General features: G+C 36.6%; 2 protein-coding genes across 2 annotated transcripts; both read right to left on the bottom strand.

The window, feature by feature from the left end:
* Positions 1-591: 591 nt before the first annotated feature.
* On the bottom strand, positions 592-4,928 carry c1galt1c1 (C1GALT1-specific chaperone 1). Its single transcript, XM_028008736.1, has 2 exons — positions 4,801-4,928; positions 592-1,786 (listed from the first exon to the last, which is right to left on the bottom strand). The coding sequence occupies exon 2, from the start codon at positions 1,770-1,772 to the stop codon at positions 813-815; it is 960 nt and encodes a 319-aa protein (XP_027864537.1). The 5' UTR covers positions 1,773-1,786; positions 4,801-4,928; the 3' UTR covers positions 592-812.
* Positions 4,929-10,560: 5,632 nt separating this feature from the next.
* Positions 10,561-17,757, bottom strand: clic2 (chloride intracellular channel 2). Its single transcript, XM_028009532.1, has 6 exons — positions 17,458-17,757; positions 15,368-15,477; positions 13,191-13,316; positions 12,975-13,075; positions 12,231-12,412; positions 10,561-11,045 (listed from the first exon to the last, which is right to left on the bottom strand). The coding sequence occupies exons 1-6, from the start codon at positions 17,515-17,517 to the stop codon at positions 10,887-10,889; spliced, it is 738 nt and encodes a 245-aa protein (XP_027865333.1). The 5' UTR covers positions 17,518-17,757; the 3' UTR covers positions 10,561-10,886.
* Positions 17,758-19,558: the final 1,801 nt, after the last annotated feature.

Here is a 19,558-nt window from a genome sequence, read left to right as displayed (position 1 = left end):
ATAAACAGAAAATCAAGCAAAACATGTAAGCAGCTTGATTACAGCTGAATTGTCATACGATTAAAGCTGCAGTATGTAACTTTACTAAAATATGTTTCTTCTTAATAAAGCTGTCACCAGTTCATGAGACAGATGCAAAAATGAACTGTTTCCCGTCAAAAACAACCATCAGAGTCAGGAGGAGGGTCTTAGCGCTGTCAATCACTCTTATGCTCAACCCAGCTCATTTAATTTTTGCTAAGCTAGGTTCACCACAACATAGCCTGTCACTAGTTCTAATGCTAGTTAGCATAGCCGCAGATTATAATAGATAAATGGTTTCCCTGTAAGGATGATTTGTTTTTCCACCATTAGAACATTTAGCAGCATACATGTGGTTGATTGACAGCGCTAAGACCCACCTCCTGGCTCTGATTGGTTGTTTCTGATTGAGTGGTGTATTTCTGCTAGGAGAATCCAGATTTTTTTTAAATACTTTTAACAAATATGTCAAAGTACAAAAGTTACATACTGCAGCTTTAAGGTTGCAACAATAAAACTTTAAATCTGATCATTAACAGGTGGAACTTCACACATATAGAATATTATTTTACAACAACAAAAAAAAAAAGATGCTTAAAGATTGAGAACAGAACTTCAGGGACCAAAATCCAAATTGAAATGATCCAGTCTCAGATCCACAGACATCCGGCACCGGCCGAGTCAAGTGCAAAAAGTTACAAATATATAGAACTCCCCCCAGGATCAAGTCTCTTAAACAAATATCAGGTTTGCCATCACAGAAGCAAAATCTTCAAAATGACCGAGCGAGGCTAGTCATTGTCTGAGCCTTCGGGAGGGAAAAATGTCAATAAGTCGTGGAAGTCGTGTCCGTAGGGACGGAGTCTGTAAACTCCGAACATCATGACCTGCATCTGGTTGGCGGACAGGCCGCTGAAGGTGATGGCCAGGTCGGCGCAGCAGCCCTCTACCACGTTGCTGGGGTTCTGCTTCATGCTTTCCGATATCAAGCTGTCCACCGTCTTGCTGTTGAACAGGCCCTTCCCGTGGACGTCCTCTCCGTTCTCCGCAAACACTCCGGTGAACTTCAGGCACACGGCGAGCTGCTTGTCGTCGCTCAGCTTCCACAGCTGCCGTCCTCTCTCCGGACACTTTTCCTCTTCCTGGAAGACATTCACCAGCCTCTTCAGGGCCTCGTAGCTGAGGACAATGCCGCTGTTCAACTCGACGTACTCCAGCTCCCCGGACTTCACCGCCTTCCCCAGGTAGAACGGCTGCTCCGGGTCTTTGGTGAGCACCAGGTACTTGAGGTTCTCGATGATGGCGAAGGTGTTGGGCTGAGCCACAAAGAACCAGCGGATGTCCCCGGCGTTCTCGTAGGCGTGCTTCAGAGCTTTACGCAACCTGGCCCAGTCGTCCTTCTCGTTCAGATCTATGGCCTCCAGCGCCTTGGAGGCCTCTGAGGTGTAAAACTCGGCCTTGTCGCAGTGCTTGGTCCAGGTGTCCAGCGCCGTGGCCCAATAGACGAGGCTTTTGGGCTGCACCATGACGACGCAGTAGACCTGGAGTTGGTCAGTCAGCTTCTGCAGCCGGCTGTCAGAGAGTTGCTGGAGCTCGTCTTTGCTCGCAGCCTTGACGTGGTGATGATGGTGGTCGTTGCCGTCCGTCTTGGACTCGGTGACGGGGCTGAAGCTGCCCAGCAGCGACAGCACCAAGCAGAAGACGCCGCCCACCACCATCCCCTTCATGAACGAGCCTCCCTCCGACAACATGATGGCAGCAGCAGCTGGACAAGACAAAAACTGTTTTTATTCCTCATTTCAGGTGAATCAGATCAAGCTAATACTTAACATCTGCAGTCAAGGTGCAAAGAAAATTGTATTTTCTAGTGTTGAAACAAGGACTGTTGCAACAAATCAATTGCATGATAAATTAAAACAAACTCATTTATTTCCATTTTCCTGATTTAACATTTCTCTCTTTCTACCAAAAACTGGATGATAAAAGTTTTCAGTTTGATGCTTTGGTCTCAACTAGCTCTTTTTTTGAAGGACAATTTTGTTTACAGAGACTTTATAATTATTATTTTTTTGTTTCTGTTGTTTTATATTTTTAAAATGTCTTTAGTGTTAAATGTGTTATTGCATTTTTACTTGAAAATGGTCTCAAAACAATTTTATGATTTATAGCAATAACCTCTGGGACATTTTATCATCCAGCAGAATTTGTAATTATAACAGGGTTAGCTGAAACGATTAATTGTGATGAATCAATTACTGAAATAATAGTCAACTGATTTAGTAATCGATTAATTGTTAACAGGAGCATTTAAACTGAAAAAATTCAAATTTCCAAAAGAGCAGCATACTCAGAACAGTAAGTAAGCCAAACTGTTACAAATAATACATACGTTTTGTATTTAAAATTTTTAAAAACTTCTATGTCTGTAAATATTTCTACCCAGATGTCCTCAAGTGAAATAGTTTTAGCTTCACCTTTCAAATTTAAAATTAATCTCAAACTAAGCACCTTTTCCTATCCAATTATAAATCAGTTAATCCAAAAATAATACAGATCAGCCCAATACTGTATAAATCTTAAGCATGTTGTTGTTAGAAGTATTTTAATAATAATAATCAGGTGACTTGAAAAACTTTGTACCACCTTAGACCTTCTTAATAAAATACATTTTAAACTTGTACATGACTCTGTAAATAAAGCCAGAAGATAAAGAGCAGGATATACATGCACTATGTGCAATTGCTAAACAAACTGAACTCTCCATAAATGAGAACGAAACTCTCTACTGTTATAAACCAGGCTGTGTGTCTTAAAGAAACTCATGTTTAAACAGACTGTAGCTTCATAACCATTCATTGAAAGGTTTCTTGTTTGCCTCTCCTACAGTTTAAAGTCCTTTTACTGACATACGAGAGAAACTGTTGGAGGCACCCAAGTTTTCTGGTTGTATAGTCCTGCCCATCCTCTACATGTTGCAGTAGAAGGCTACTAAACTAAATTAAAAGTCTGTTACTAACAACACTATTTTAAAAATACAGCTGACTATCTATGAGCAGATATTATAAACCAGGTAATATCTGCTTACTGTACTGTCAGTGAAAAACAGAATAAGCTTTAAGCATTTTTTATTCAGACACTGGTTTATTTGTCATTTTAAAAAAAATCAAACCTAATATTTTAACATGTTAATTCAACAAATTACACGTGTAACAGGGTTTTATTTTAACAATATCATAAATGTGAAGCTTATTTATTCTTTGAATGTATTTTGTATAATCAATAAGTTTTTCTTCAGACATTTATTGGTGTTTTAAGTTACGCTGCTCTTGGCAGTTGGTGGTTACCATAGCAACCGGTAACTGATGGCTCCGCCCCCTTTTTCAGTTGCTGTTTGTAACTGTTTGGCACCAATAAAAGTATTAGGATCAGCTCTGTGTTTTCTTTACAAGTATTATATTTTAAAATATATTTTAGACAAATTTTATAATATACAGTTTTTTACAAGTAAATTTGCTATGTTTCTAAATATTATTGTTAATGTTGCCTATTTTAGCTACGTTTAATTTTACAAATACTAACTGCTATTAACTGCTTATTGGGAGCTATTTCTTTGTCGTTTGCTTAGGGTTATTCATTATATTTTATTTAATGTATGGGGGGAAAACCAGCTGGACTGAAGTTAACAACCATCTTGATTTCCACTTTTGTTAAAATAAATACAGTGAACCTGAATGTGTCTGTTGTGAAGTCAGCCAAATGGACCTGAGACAAACAGAAGGGTTTCACATATTACAAGCCAATGATTGCTTTGCAATAATTATTTAGGCTCCTCACACAATGGGGTAAGAGTAAACACCATTACGTAATACATGATGACAACTAATGCCAAATTTAGTGAGCATTTGTATTTCTACTAACAGTAAATAAATGTTGCATGATAATCATTAAATAATTACACAAATAATTTATATTAAATGTGTATTGACAATTTATTATCAATCTTTTTCAAAATTATTCCTTTCCTTATTATTTATACATTTTGGTTTTAAATTCTTACATTTTTACTGAAGTTGAGACCCAACCTTATTCTGTCCAGTGACTATTAAAACTGACAAGCACCTTTAAATGCTGTAAAAATTAAAGTATGTAAGATTTTTGTTACCATTTATTTATCAATACGAGTTTGAAAACAAATTCACAAGCCATAAAGTTAAAAACTAAACCAAAGTCATGTCTTTATTTATTCAAACTATTTGTGTGATCAATATAAAATATACTGACTGATGACCTAAGTTAACTTTGAATTACATTGCATTGGTGTATGAAGCCTTACAAATTAATGTTTCTCGTCATGTTAGAGAAATAAACCAGAAAATCTGGTAATACTAAACATGAATAACTACAATTGCCGAGCTTTTGATTGTCCCCGCACAAATACTGTAAAGTAGTAAAGTTCAAATGTTCAACTCAAAATAGAAACTGAAGCAGTTTGTTCAAAAACGGACCATTTGTTTTTAATTTAGTCCACGCTTAATCTCTTTAACGTGTCTTAAATTCAGGAGTAAAAAATATTCTAAAACATTACATCATATTTTAGTTTTTTCATACTTAGATTAGCAGCTCTGATAAGCTAACAGGTAACTTTAAAACACCAACTGAAGTCGCTCTGGCAGGAAGCCCTATGCTAACGGCTAGCTACTTAGCTCCATATTCAGGCTTTCTCTGGGTTTTTATCGGCAACATAAATAAAAAAAAACGGAGGATTTATTTCTACCGTACCTTAGCGGATTATTCCTGCCCTGAAAGCTGGTGCATTCGCTGTGACTGCCTTTCTACTCACACTTTTCCTGCTTGGTTGGTCACCGACGTCAGTCTAATCTTCTTCTTTTCCATTCATTTGTTTGAGCGGATGTATGCCGCCCCCTTCAGGATGTTTGAAACTGCTCGCCTTGACTTAAGGTACCTTTTTGTAGACGCGCTGATTCAGTGATAAATGATGTGGATATTTCATCAGAAACTTTAATAAATAACAAAATATGGGACTTATCCTTTATACTGTTACACAGAATGAATCATACTAACCAAAGATAATGAAATATATATATATGATAGACCGCAACTGTATATTTAGAATTTTTCTTTGTAATTGTACAAAAGTAGTGAATGTTTAAAAAACAGAGAATAAATATCAGATAAAATTGACACATAAAAAGACAAACATCCATTTAAGAAACACATTAACCTTCACTGTATAAATGAACAGTCACTAATATTGCATTTTAGTTTTATCTATAGCTGATTCTGGACATAGCTGATTTAGAAAGTTCATTCTGATTACCTCAAATTAAATGTCTGAAATGAGAGAAATCTTACTTAACGTGTCTGCTAGTTAGTCTATTTTGAGTTCACTTTTAGACTATGAAATTAAGCTTTTGCAATGCTCCTTTTTCTTTCTTATTGTTGTCTGGTTGGCAGAGGGATTCATCAAATGTTGTTTTTTTTAGACAAAAAGAGATGGAAACCATAAATCACCTGAGCCTGCACACTGATCTGAAGATCATTAGAGAGCTTTCAGTTTGACAAAGAGCCTCACAGGCCAAACTCTTGTTGAGGACAAAGGAGTTCAAAACCTTTTTTCAGTTTTTGAAACAAATCCTTTCTCACTTTGTTGTTGTTTTATATATCTAACTTCAGATTATATAGAAGGTGATTACATTCTCAATGATTATGTTCCCCTACAAATAGGAAAAAGTACATTAAAAGCTCACCATGGAAATTTACAAAGGATGTTTCACACTTTTGAATTTTGAGTAATGATAAACATGAATCTTCATCTTTTGGATTTGCTATGTACCATTTTAATTTGTGACAAATTAAACTCCTGTGATTCATTACTGGATGGATCCATGCAAAACGTTTTAGTGGAAGCACATTACCTTTTATGTTTATTATTTCAATTCTAAGATGGTAAATCTCACTGTGACACAAGGTCTCATGTTCAAGAGCAATTTATTATTAAGCAGTAAACTTTAACGTTTAGTTTAGTTTAATTTACAGAATTAAAATGCAACTATTAAGAAAAATAATAGCAGTGCAGGAAGAGAATAAAAATATTGAAAAATAAGCCCATAAATAAAATGTTTATTTATTTATAACATTTATTTATAAATAAATGTTATCTATATATAAACTTTATTTTAAAAAAAGCCCAATATAATGATAAATCTTTTTATATTTAATTTAATTTAATTAATAAGTCTTGGTCTATATTTTCCCCTCCACATATTTTTTAGGCAGATGTCCTGTAGCAAACCCTTCTTGACATTTCTAAATATTTTCTTTTCTTTTGTTGTTGTTGTGTCTTGTAACCTTCGTCTCTGAACACGGATCTCGTTTTTACTGTATTTCCTGATTGATATACTGCAGATGTGAGTAGAATTGTCTGGTCCTGTTCTAAACTAGTTACTTTGTGTCGTTTTGGATTATAAATCTGAGCAAACTAAATTTACATGTGGGGTTCCTCAAGGCTCCTTCATCGTACCACTTTCAACATCTACACGCTCCTTGCTCAGATTTTAGAGTGCTATGTTATCTCTTGCCACAAATATGCTGATGATAAACAACTATATTTATGTGTTATTATCAGAGCCCATCAGAGTCCCAGGCCATGACCCAGTCCTGTCCGACTGAGTGAAAAAATCTTTTTCATGATCATCGCTTACATTTCAGTGAAATTATTTTCTTTTATTTTCTCAGGCATGAAATAAACTTCAAAATGACTTGCAGATAAGTCCTCCTTAAATAACTTCTTTTTAACCAGAAGAAATGAGTCAGTTTTAGATTGTGGGGCTCTTTTTTAACCCATTTCCTTCCTTGTGTGTCAGTGTTCTGTCATATCATGTGTTCCTGCCTTCAACACAATATTTCTTCTTCATTTTGAAAGCAAGAACATTGTAAGTATTAATTTTGTGGCGGTTCAGCAGGTTTTTCTTGCTGCTCTTCTTTGCACTGCGACCGGTTTGGTTAAAGAGATTAAAGAATGAGTCAGTGTTAAAGGTCTCTGTGCTGTTTTAATTTGAAAGACATTATCTGTCGTGTTGACAGCTTAAGAATGAAGTTTGAAGGAAAGTAAACTGAATAAAGTTCTTCATTAAAGTATTCATACCACTTGAGGGAAAATCCAACAAGGGATATTTTTGTTTTAGTATCTTGGTACACTTGAAATAAGACAAAACTAACTTACTAAAAACTTTTCAATAAGAAATCAGAGCTTGAATTAAGTCAATAAATTCTTATTATTGATTAAAAAGTAGAAGCTACAGGCAGAGGAGGGTAGTATATCCAAAAATTGTACTTGAGTAAAAGTAATACTACTTCATTATATTTTTACTTAAGTAAAAGTGAAAATCAGCTGTCCAAGAAATGACTGAAGAAAGAGTAAAAAAGTATTTGGTAAAATGTCTTCTCAAGTACTGAACTGATCAAATTATCAATAATTTAATATTTAAAAATTACATCATCAGACAGACCAAAATGTAAAGTTAAGTGAAAATTTTGGTATTCTAAGAATAAGAATGACAATAATTCATGTAAACGTCATTATAAGATAATAAAATCAGATGAAACATTTTTCCAAATCAAATTATTTTCTACTGCAAGTGTGTGTTTTGTTCTTCATTCAGTAGGTAGAGAATTTAAAAATTTTACACATGTAAAAGTAGCGATACTTCATAAAAGTACAAAGTGCAACATAGTAAAAGTTCTCCTATCAGTGCATTTTTTCCCAAAAAGTCACTCAAGTAAATGTAACTAGTTACCATCCACCTCTGTCTATAAGTTAAATAAGACATTTTTCCTATGTTAGAAATTAAAATGTTTTGTTCTACCTGTGCAACAGCATAATTATGCATTTTAATCAGATGTCATCTTTTCTTGCTGATTTTATTTGTTTTGCTGCAAAATGTATAGCTGTAGGTTTATTATTACCACAGTATTGGATTATAACATATTACATACGATTTCAGAAATGTCTCTCATTTGTTGCAGAATGACGTAGACGTAGCGGTGACACATTTCCAGGCGTCCTGCGTCTTCCTCTGGCCGCAGACATGAGCAATGACCAGAAGCCCAAACACGAACCATCAGAGCTGCTCTGACTGCCGCCGGAGAGCAAACATTTGTTTGGTTTCTCTGTACAAGCACAGATAGGCCTCAGCTGAATTGACAGGGTGCCCTAAATTGTGTCGGTGACGCCCGATGCTTCGTGTCAGAACCATTAAAGAAGAAGACTGGGGTGTGATGATATTGTATTGATCAGGCTGTGATGGATGGCCGCCGAGGAAATATAAGTGAAGTTCCCGTTTGGGTTGAAAACAGTCCAGATCCGGCCACCTGAACGTGGAGACACCATGCTTTCTGCAGCTCTGTTTTACCTCTTAGCTCTGATTTGCTCTACAACATGGACGCACGCTCTGCCTGTTTATCCAGAACCCAACGTGGAACCACAAGCAGGTAAGACTCAAGCTTTGTTCCTGATTTTAACGTGGAAATCAGGAAAAATCTTATTATTCTGATTATTAAATAATTTTCTTATCAGAAAATGTACTTTCTAAAAAAGCCAAAAACACAAAATCTAACAAAGTATTTTCAGTCTACTTTAAAGTGCAAATATCTATAGTACACTTGAATTAAAACAAAACCAACTTACAAGTAACTTTTCAGCAAGATATAAGAGCTTGTTTTAAGCACATAATTCCTTGATATTAATGAAAAAGTGCTAGTTTGCAGATTTCACTTATAGAACGAGAAAAGCAAAAAAACAAAAACAATATTCATGACTAGAAGCATAACATTACAAAATTAAAACTCAGATATTCTTTGAGAAGTTGCAAATCTGTTAGATCTGTTTACTGAGTTTATAAAGTCAGATATTTACAACACAAAGTGACCAAAGTGTAAGGCTTACTTGGTAAATACAAGAGAGGTGTATTTAGATGTTTTCCAAAAGAGTGAGAGTTATATCAACAACGCAAAAACAAAAAATATTGCAAAGTATTTTGGTCTAGTTTGTAGTACAAACATCTTAGTACGCTTGAAATAAAACAAAACAAACTCATAAGCAACATCAGAAAAAGCTTGTTTTAAGTAAATAATTCCTTAATATTGATTTAAAAAGTACTAGTTCCACTGGCAGACTAATTCATTTTAAACATTAAATTTTTCCATGTTATAAGTGAAATAATCTGCCACTTTAACTAGTACTTTTTCATCAATAATGAGAAATTATTTACATAAAATAAGCTCCTACATCTTGCTGAAAAGTTACTTGTAAGTTAGTTTTGTGTTAATTCATTTGAACCAGAAAATAGTCAATAACATCAATATAAACAAAAAAAGTTGTTTTATTTTAACAGATTTCCTTCATAAGTTGGTGTCAGAGGTGGAAGATGGAGCCAACGCTGCTGAGGAGGAACAGAGAGAGGCGAATAACCTTTACCCTCTAATGATGCACCAGAACGGAGGAAGAGACTCCTGGGCCAAAGGTAGAATCAGGACAAAAATACCAACATTTACAGCAAAAAAAACACAAAAAAGATGAACTATGTGACATTAACGGTGTGATAACTTATTCCTTTAGGAGCAAAGGATTCACCAACACAGGGAAATTTTGCAAATATGGTAAGAGTGTCATAATTAGTGCATATTATCAGGATAATTACAAAATTTCAGTAACAGTTTGAAGAAAAGCAGAAACCAAAATGTCACTAATGTTTTACTTAGAATAAACTGACCGACAAAAATGGTTAAACTGGTATTTCTGAATCAATTTTTCTTTTTTTTTCCCCCCCAGGTGGAGGATCTTAAAGAAGTTGTCCTGAAGCTGGCTGCAGCAGACAAGCTGCGCTCTCAGGGCTTTGTCCGATCAGAGCAGAGTCTGCCAAAAACAAACAAAAGAGGTGAGAAAAGACGAGTTTTCCCTCTGATAAACACGCCACGCCTGCATTCCTTTCTGAATAGTTTGAAGTGACGTTTATCTCAATTTTTTTTACCCAAACTATAAAATGGCAGCACTTTCAGATAGTTTTAAATCAACAAAATTCTTTATACTTGAGGAGACTCCGTTGAAGCACTAAAACAGATTTTTTTTTTAAATAATATTTTTGTAGTTTATCCCTGCTTCCTGTGTTTAACTGGACTGTTTTCTGCTTGCAGCGTGTTTCTGGAAATACTGTGTGACCAACTAGAGCCCGATGCTTAGATCCTGGATTTGGAGAACGTTCCCACGCTTCATCATTTTTCTTTTATTTCCCATCGAATATGTTGTCTGTACCAGATCTAAAAAAAGAGAATATATTTTTAAACCTGTAAAACTGTCTTTTTCTGTGACTGAAAATAAATTAGAATATCTGAAATGGCCTCTACACCCAGAGATCTGGTTTAATTTTCCTGAAGAACAGCAGAAATATGATGATAATAATAATAATACATTTTATTTGTAACGCACCTTACATTTCAAAGAAATCTCAAAGTGCTAAATGATGATGAGGAACAAGTAAGTTTATTTAATGGTGTGTTTATTAGAGTTCATCAAACTAAAATTAACTAACTGTCATATACATGAATATACCTATGCAGGTGGTTTTGATTCTTAAAAAGCATTCAAAATATTTTTATGTACACTATAAACAATAACGCAACAGTAAATTGCACGCTGGCTCTTTTTCATCTGAGTAACTAAAGATATGATGCTTTCACGGTACTGAATGTCTTATTCATCAGATGAGTTCATATTTGTGACAACAGCGCCCTCCAGAGATCGCTTTTGGGGTTACATGTTGGAGAATAACGTGATGAAATGTGAGTTTTTATTTCCGCTTGGCGACGCCAAAGTAAGCCTTCTCGATCTCGATGTCGGCCGGACATGTTTGTTTGAATTCCTCCCGTTCGTAGGAGTTCTCCAGGTACCTCCAGACTCCTGTGAACTCGGCTGGGATCTCAAAATCGCAGTACTTCTTGGCAGCAACCTGAAACAGAAATCAGGAGTTAGCTGCTTCTTCTTCTTCTATTTTTTTATAAGTGTAGCTGGGTGGTACATTTATAGTTCCTGGGTTACATAAGCATAAAGAAGGTGCTGTCAAATTTTTTGAACTTCAGATCCACAACATGCTAGCTAACGTTAAAACAGCGAGATGAATGCGGGTAACCATGGTAACTAGCGAGCGTCTAAAGGCGAGCAACGGCTCTTTCTGCAGTCAAGTTGCGTGCACATCCGCCGTGTTTACAAGCAAATAATCCCTGGCATAAGCACGATTTATAAAAGGTCAACAAACAAGAGAATATTTTCACCCATAATTGGGATAAAACAAAAAATAAAATTTTATTTTCTAAAAATTTTTATTCAATTAAATAAAAATAAAAACTTTTATTAAATAAAAGATTCATCATTTTTTTCTTTAACAAAATAAATATCATATTTTTTTACTCAATTTGACTTGAAGATAACTGAAAAACTTTCAGTTGGCATTTTGAGGCCCTAAGTGGTGCTCAAAGTTGAGTAATTAGTAGGTACATTTACTCAATTACATTTACTTGAGTAACTTTATGGGAAAAAAATATTTTAAGAGTATTTTTACTTGAGTAACTAAGTATCACTACTCTTATTTGAGTAACGTTTCTGAATACTCTACCAACTGCTTGTAACTTCACTGAATGAAAACCAAACTTGTTTTAACCAAAACAAAATCACCAAACAGACACACCTGTGTTTTTACTAAAGTTTAATACATTTTTTATTGGAAAATATGTTTTTTCCAATAGACAAAATTGGTAAAAGTTAGTAGCAGTAAATTCAGGGAATATTTCTGCCATGGTTGATCTTGGCATCAATATTAGGTTTACTGAAAATAACTAAATTTATTTTATTGTCCACCATCAACATTAAGCCAATAGAGGTTGTTTTCATTGTTTTTAAACATTTCTTTGATTAAACAACCTCTTGTTTTGCATAACCAAATTATATTCCAGCGACAGATATGAGCTTTTGTTAGTTTGTTTTAGAACTTGCTGGTTGAAAACTTTAATATCTAAATATTCCTTGTTTGATCAACAGAAGGCCTTTGATTGGTCACCAGTCTACCCAAATACATGTGAAACCGTTTTTAACCCTTTATTTTTTCCTGTCTTGAATAAAAACCTCACAAGTGTCTCACCCTGATGACATGCAGCTTGGGCAACAGGTTGCAGTCTGCTAAGGTGAGACGGTCACCGTCCAGAAACTTCCTCCTGGAGATGGCGATGGGTTCTGCAGAGTTGTGGTCGATTTCCTCAGGGAGCGGGCTGTTTAAGTATTCGTCCAAACGCCGAAACTCCCGCAGGAGAATCTTTTCCTGTGCTGAAAGATCAGAAGAAAACAAGAGATTTTGCACCGTCGTTATCCACTAGTCCTTAAATGAAACATTAAAAATCTGTGATTCTATTGCTTCAAAACAAATATCTACAAGAGTCCACACATCTCAAGAGTTCTGGTCTCCTGAGGCTATCGGTTCAATATCGGCTATCGATGACTAAATCAGCTAAGTCAAGACCTGTTCTCAAGAGTTATCATCCTGCAACTTTTAGATGTACCCCTAGTCCAACACAACATCACCAAATGCTCAAAATCTGCCAAATAGGAACCATGACCAACAGAAACCTGTCTTTGGCCCTGCGGCCTTGGATGTCTGAAGGCTCCTCACCTTTGATTTAAAGTGAGGAGCAGTGAAAAAGTGAACCACACCAGCTGAAAATGTAACAAATGTTTAAATTTTGGTTCCAATCGGACCGAGTCCACTGGACTATCAGGTGTGAAAACACCCTTAGAGATTGGTCAGTATTTGCCATGGAGAGAGGGTCCAGTTTGGGCTTTCTTATTTGGCCTTCGCATAGACAGGTTAATTAATCACAAACATACTTACGGGCATTGTTTGGGCTGTTCTTGATGAAAGCGGAGAACTTTGCAAAAATATCTGAACCCACGTCAAAGGACTCTTTGTTCACCGGGCTGAGATGGGGATACCTTTAACAGAGAAGTGAGATTAGAAGCCTTAATGTTTACTTTCATTTAAGAGAGAGCAACATACTCAAACTCCCACTTCACTCGGTATTTGGATAATGGTGTGAAGCAACAATACCTGGGAGGGGCAAGTGTTTGTTCAAGGAACTCCTCAATTTTGATGAAGTCTGTTTTAAGGGTGCCGTTATAGAGGAGGAAAGGAGGGTTTGTCCCCGGGGCCAGGTCTTTGAGCTCAGCTGGCTTCCTGGAGAAGACACACATAGAAGAAACATTTTAATTCTGTTATCAAACACGTTAACACTGAGGCTAAATTGACTGTTGAGGCCCGAGTCTGTCGACGAAGTAGGCATCTCAAGGAAGATGTGTCTTAAGAGCCAACCTAAATGGGTAACTAAGGAACAAGGCATTACTCAAAGACCACGCCTGATTGGGCGAAATTAACGTCCCTCGTTCAAATTTATATCCAACTTCTTTGGGATCGGACTTTTATTTACTTATTCTTTAGTTGTAACCCAGTGTATCAGAAGACTTCAGGGTTAATTACACTTACTCACTTTGATAAGACAGCAGGCGGATTGTGTTAGCAAGTCCGACAATAGCGGCTTCGCTTAACAGAGAACGACTGGTTATCGCTAACTAACTGGACACTAACTAACCTATCTTCTCTGGCATCAGACTTTCATTTATTATGTTTACTTTCACGAGCTTGCGGCTGTAACGGGTCTCAGAAGACTTGGGGGGGTAAGTTACACTATAGCGCTTCGATATAATGGCGACATGCAGATTTTGTTCGCGGGTCCGGTTACATTTCTCTTCCCGCCTCTCTTAACAGAGAACGTCCGGTTACATTTCAAAATAAGAGCATCCACGTAAATCACGCGGTTTAACGGTTAGCCAGAGATGTTCATATGTAAGGAGGGCTAAATGTTGATACCTTGCATTAAAATACGTTGATACGTTACATTAAAAACAAAATTGGTTTTGGTTACTGAAATAATATGAAACTGACAAAAGTAGTAAACAAGTAATAAATTAGGGTGACCAGACGTCCTCTTTTTCCCGGACATGTCCTACTTTTCAGACCTAAAAAGATGTCCGGGGGGAATTTAAAAATCGTCCGGGATTTTGGTCAACTGCCTCAAAACACATTACATAGCTTACAGTGCATTGTAGGGCACTGCGCACGGCGCTGCGTGTCACGTAAAGCGCAAATGTATGTAGTTTTCCCGCTTTTAGACTTTCTGTCCAGCACCTGCAGCACCCCCCGCCCCCTCTCCCCGCAGGTTGTCCGAGTTTTCCCGAAGTGAAATATCTTCACCCTAAATACATACATAATTTAAAACAAATAATGTTATTAAGCTGGGGCTGCACAGTGGCACAGATGGTAGCACTGTTGCCTTGCCGTTTGATTCCCGGCCCGGGGTCTTTCTGCATGGAGTTTGCATGTTCTCCCTGTGCATGCATGGGTTCTCTCCGGGTACTCCGGCTTCCTCCCACAGTCCAAGAAAAAACATGACTGTCAGGTAAATTGGTCTCTCTAAATTCTTCCTAGGTGTGAGTGTGTGTGTGTGTGTGTGCATTGCTGTTTTTCCTGTCTGTCTCTGTGTTGCCGTGCGACAGACTGGCAACCTGTCCAGGGTGTACCCCGCCTCTCGCACGGAACGTTAGCTGGAGATAGGGACCTCCTGACCCCACTAAGGGACAGGGGTGTACAGAAGATGGATGGATGTTACCAAGTTGGCTTTGAGACTAAGAAATCGTACTCAGCATTGTATTTTCTTGTTCAGCTCTTTAAAGCAGTCAGCGCAGATGATTTCTGTAGGTTTCTGAAAGATTTCTGCTGCTGAAACTTGCCAACTGTTTTTTCTTTAAAATTGCCACTTTCTTTGAGGGTGTCAGAATCAAACATGTCACTCTGGATTAATAATACTAGCAGGCTGTTGGGTTTACACAACTCTGGGAGTGGTCGTCTGCTTGAAAGGCCTGCCTGTGTGTGTAATGAATCGCTCATTTATCTACATCCTTACAAAGTTTCCTGGCCCTATTTGCTTGTTGGTTCTGACCCTGAGAAATACACACAATAAATTCCCAATTAAAGAAGGTGTTGGTTTGAAAGTGACAGAGATCTTTGTACTTTTAGACTTTTATAGGCTCACATTGGCAACCCAATGTGAGCAACACTTTGTGACAGCTGAGAAGTGGTTGGGATTATGACAAAACTATAGTGTGTCCTGTGTGAAAGTCCCCGTGACCAGATGCTCAGGAAATAATTTTTTTCAGCAGAGGGGTGCTTACTTCCTCATATCAACAGTGGTCACTGTAAACTTGACTCCTTTTAGCCACAGCACCATGAAGAGCCTCTGACAGAAAGGACAGTTCCCAATGTTTTCACCATCATGCCCAGCCTAGAACAAAAACACAATAAATTAGGTTAGATATGTTTCTTTTATCTACAAACTCAAGAGTAATTTTGTGTTTTATCCTGTCAGTTGTTCCTCTCTAATCTTTTCTGCTGATTTAAAGGTTATTCAGGCAGCAAACAGCATTTGGGACATTTAAAGCCATTTTCTCCTTGGAAGGGAAATGCAGGCATTGTGTTACAGCGGAAAAACACATACACAGTCCAAATTCAGCCACTTGTGATCAAAGCCAGTAACAATTTGTGCCAAGATTCAGATAAGATTGAGTTTTATGTTTATCTATAAACTTTAATACAGAAAACATGAGTTAAGTGGTGTGTATTTTTGGTTTGAGTGTGTGCACAGTATGGCCATAAACCTGATGGTGCTTAAGTTGGTATTTAAACAAAAGTTTATGATTCAGTATTAAAATTAAGAGTTATTTCTGTGTTTTTTATGATCCATTCACACCAGTCGTGTTCTTTAAAGCCCTGTTCCTGCTTCCAAAACAGGAAGTGGACTGTAGCACAAGGCATTCTGGGTAAATACAACCTAAACAAACACACAAGTTGAGTCCTAGCGGGCTCCTTTTTCACTTTTGCCAAAGACAAAAGTGAAATCCTACAAGTGCTAAAATATGACGCTGCTTCATTTTTATTAACATTTTGTGAAGAAAGAAGTTGTGCTCTGGTCTTCTGATGTTTTTGTGTCAATTCCTTCAGTGGTTCTTGGTGCAGCGCCACAACAGGCAAGGAGGGGAACAGCTTTTTCAATTAGTTTTGATTTTTTGACAGTGCAATGTGAAAGCGAACCACACCAGCTGAAAATTTAACAAATGTCGCAATTTTGGTCTTCAATAGAACCAAGTCTACTGGACTATCAGATGTGATAGTCCATTAAATCATTAAAATGTTCAAAATTTTGACTCATCCGATGCATTATCCTACACTAACCAGACATTCCTGCTATCATATAAATAGTTTTTAATGTTTCTGATAAGTTCAGTAATAAATGTATTTTTTATTAGCAGACGGGGCTTCACCATGTTTGTAAGGTGGCAAAAAAGGGGGCTCTATACATTTAACAACTACCACGGCCCACGTTTTTGGAAAACAAACAGGTATTAAACGTTAATGACTAAAATAGCTTACTGTTTTTGTAATTTATTTAACCTTGTGTGTGTCAGCTGATTATTTCTGAGTGACAGAACATTACAAAATGTTTCATGGATGTCCCTGCTGGTCTAAAGTGGGTGTGACGGGTGGTTCAGGCTTCAGGCCACGCAGTTTTCTCTCCACGCTCTTGTCTTCTTCTGGGTGTGCAGTGATAACGTGAGCTCAGTCTGTTGCCTTCATTAACTGATAACAGGCTCCTGTGACCCTCAGCGGAGGGATACAAACATCCTAACATCTACTTCACACGGTATTTGGAAACAGATCCAGTAATAAGGGGGTTCTGGTTCTGTTTGGGTACATCAAAGTTTTTTGTGCTGTTTCTCTCCGATGAATGAAAAACAAACAAGTTTTAACTAAAAGCCCCACCAGACAAAGACACACACCTAGAGTTTTTATTAAAGTTTCATAAGTTTGATATTGAAAGTATCTGACTTTCAATGTCAAACTGACCTGGAAAATGTTTATTGTCTGTTTTGTTTATGTTATTTATATTAATTATTTTCATTGAGCTTTAAAATGTCAACATTTCCCCATTACTTTATATTTTGTTCCATTGAAAGAGGTCATTTTTAGATATTAAATGATTGATAATTTGATCAGTTACTCAGGACTTGAGTAGACATTTTACCAAATACTTTTTAACTCTTATTTTAGTCATTTCTTGGACGGCTCCTTTTTACGTTTACCTGAATAAAAACATGTTGAATTAGTGCTACTCTGACTTGGGTAAAGTATTTGGGTACTGTAACCACCTCTTATGTTATGTTAGTAAATCCAGCAATTGGGCAGAAATTTAAAAAACGATACTGACCTTAATGAACAACTCGATGCTTGGCTCCTTTTCTGAGCTTTGTCGAAGTGCCATGTTCATATAAATTAATAAGTTTCACCAAATTATTCGCTCCAGTCAAAGATTCTCCTTCAGTGAAAACGCTCACAAGAAATCCTCAAAAACAAACTGATATGAAGCTGGTAAGTGCGTCCTTGCAGAGGCTTTTTTGTGTATTTTTTTTGTAGGAGAAGCGGTGTCACCCCTCGCTTCTTGTGTTTGATTGCTCCTTGTATATCGCACTGAGCTTTCTTCACAAGACTGGAGGGAGGACCTGCAGAAAAATGGGCGGGGAACTGCTGAGCCTCACTCTCTTATATACTCAAACTATAAGAGGAGAAGCTTAAAATAGTTTCCTTTGCTTATTGTGATACACAGGAACTGATAAGGAGGAGTGACTCAAAGCGTATAAAAAACACAACTCATAACGTCCAGTCAGATATCAACACTCCTGTTGCTATGGAAGGACACAGTGTGAGCCCAGGACTCTGGGAAACACGACTAATAAACAAAGATATCCCCCATCTGCTTTGGATACAGGAAAGTAAATAAAATCTGCACTTTCTCCTAGTTATTTAAACACATCACAGTTGAAGACATAACTGGATAAATTTTGAGGCAGCTGCTTATTCTTTTCGTAAGCCAGTATTGTGAATATTTTCATGATATTTGTGGTGAACATATTTCTGTTCTGGGATGTTCATTGTTTTTTCTGGGAGACAGTTTTGAAACTTGGCAGTTCAAATGCACAGCTGTCAAAACAACAACTGAGGTTTTTGCTTTCACAAAAAAAAAATCACAAAGTCAGGATAAGCCAACAACTTTACACATAAAATAATGGGAGAGTGACTAGAAAAACTAGTCTGCACCAGTTTTTTGTTTTGTTTTAAAGGTTTTAGAGTGGAACTGAAACAGACTGTTTTGAAATAATAGTTCAGTTTTTGGTACTTTTCTAACAAAAATTTATATATCTTTTTTTTATTTAACAGTGAGTAAATTTTACTTAGATTTTCTGCTAAAAATGTTACTAATTGAAGTCAGTTAATAATGTCATTACAGAATAATAAATCCACTTGTTCACTGTTATTGTTTGGGAATTTCTAGACAAGATTTTGTTGATGTTTGATAATTAAAAAGAGTTTAAAACATTTTACAGCTGAAATATGTAACTTTTATTTATTTTTTTAAATTAAACTGTCACTATGTTGTGACAGTTTGGTATAAGACAGATAACCTGTGGAAAAAAACAAACTCCTCTGCTTTATCAAAACGTTCAAAACAACCAACCAATCAGAGCCAGGAGGCGGGTCTGCTCATCCCGCTCTTCTTCCTCCGTTGCTCTCTGTTAGCCACAGCTAGCATAGCATGTCATGAATGCTAATGCTAGTTAGCATGGCAACCGCTGACGTCAGATAAACGGTTTTCCTGTCACGGTAAGTAGTTTCGTCGCCGTTAGCACATTTAGCAGCGAGTAAATGAGGTTGATTGGTTAAGACCCTCCTGCTGGCTCTGATTGGCTGGTTTGGGTCGCGTTTCTTCACATGGCTATAGGAGCTCAGGGAGGAGTTGGAGGCGATCGATCTTTTCACAGATTATCTCTCACAAAAGAAAATGTCACAACATGGTGACAGTTTTGGCAAGTATGTAAAAACATTTATTTTAATCAAAGTTGCATACTTCGGCTTTAGGAGTTGTTTTGCATACAGATGTTATAGTATAAGAGATGTACTTGAATGCACCATAAGCGGTAGCAACTGATTGGAAACCTGGTTTTTTGGTTTCCAAAAGTGTAATTTAAATTAAAGCATTTCGGCTAAGATATCTCATGAAGTGTGTTTTAACATTTACACAGCTGAATGTGTTTTTAATTATTTTTTTTTTAAGTTTTAATTTATTTCGGGCAACTTGTTGCTGTTTCTTGTGACGAATTTTAGCTTACTCAAATTAACAGAAAGTTTCAGAACTTCAAATTATATCTGTACAATCTGGACTGCAATATTTGTTTTGTTATATTATATTTTAATTCAGACCATATATACCAAATTCAGAGTTTGCAACGATGTTACATTTAGAGTTGAAGAGG

Source organism: Xiphophorus couchianus, chromosome 23, assembly GCF_001444195.1.
Source record: "Xiphophorus couchianus chromosome 23, X_couchianus-1.0, whole genome shotgun sequence".
Classification (NCBI taxonomy): Eukaryota; Metazoa; Chordata; class Actinopteri; order Cyprinodontiformes; family Poeciliidae; genus Xiphophorus; species Xiphophorus couchianus.
The sequence above is the reverse complement of the archived record's forward strand: the minus strand, read 5'-3'. Positions and strand labels throughout refer to the sequence as shown.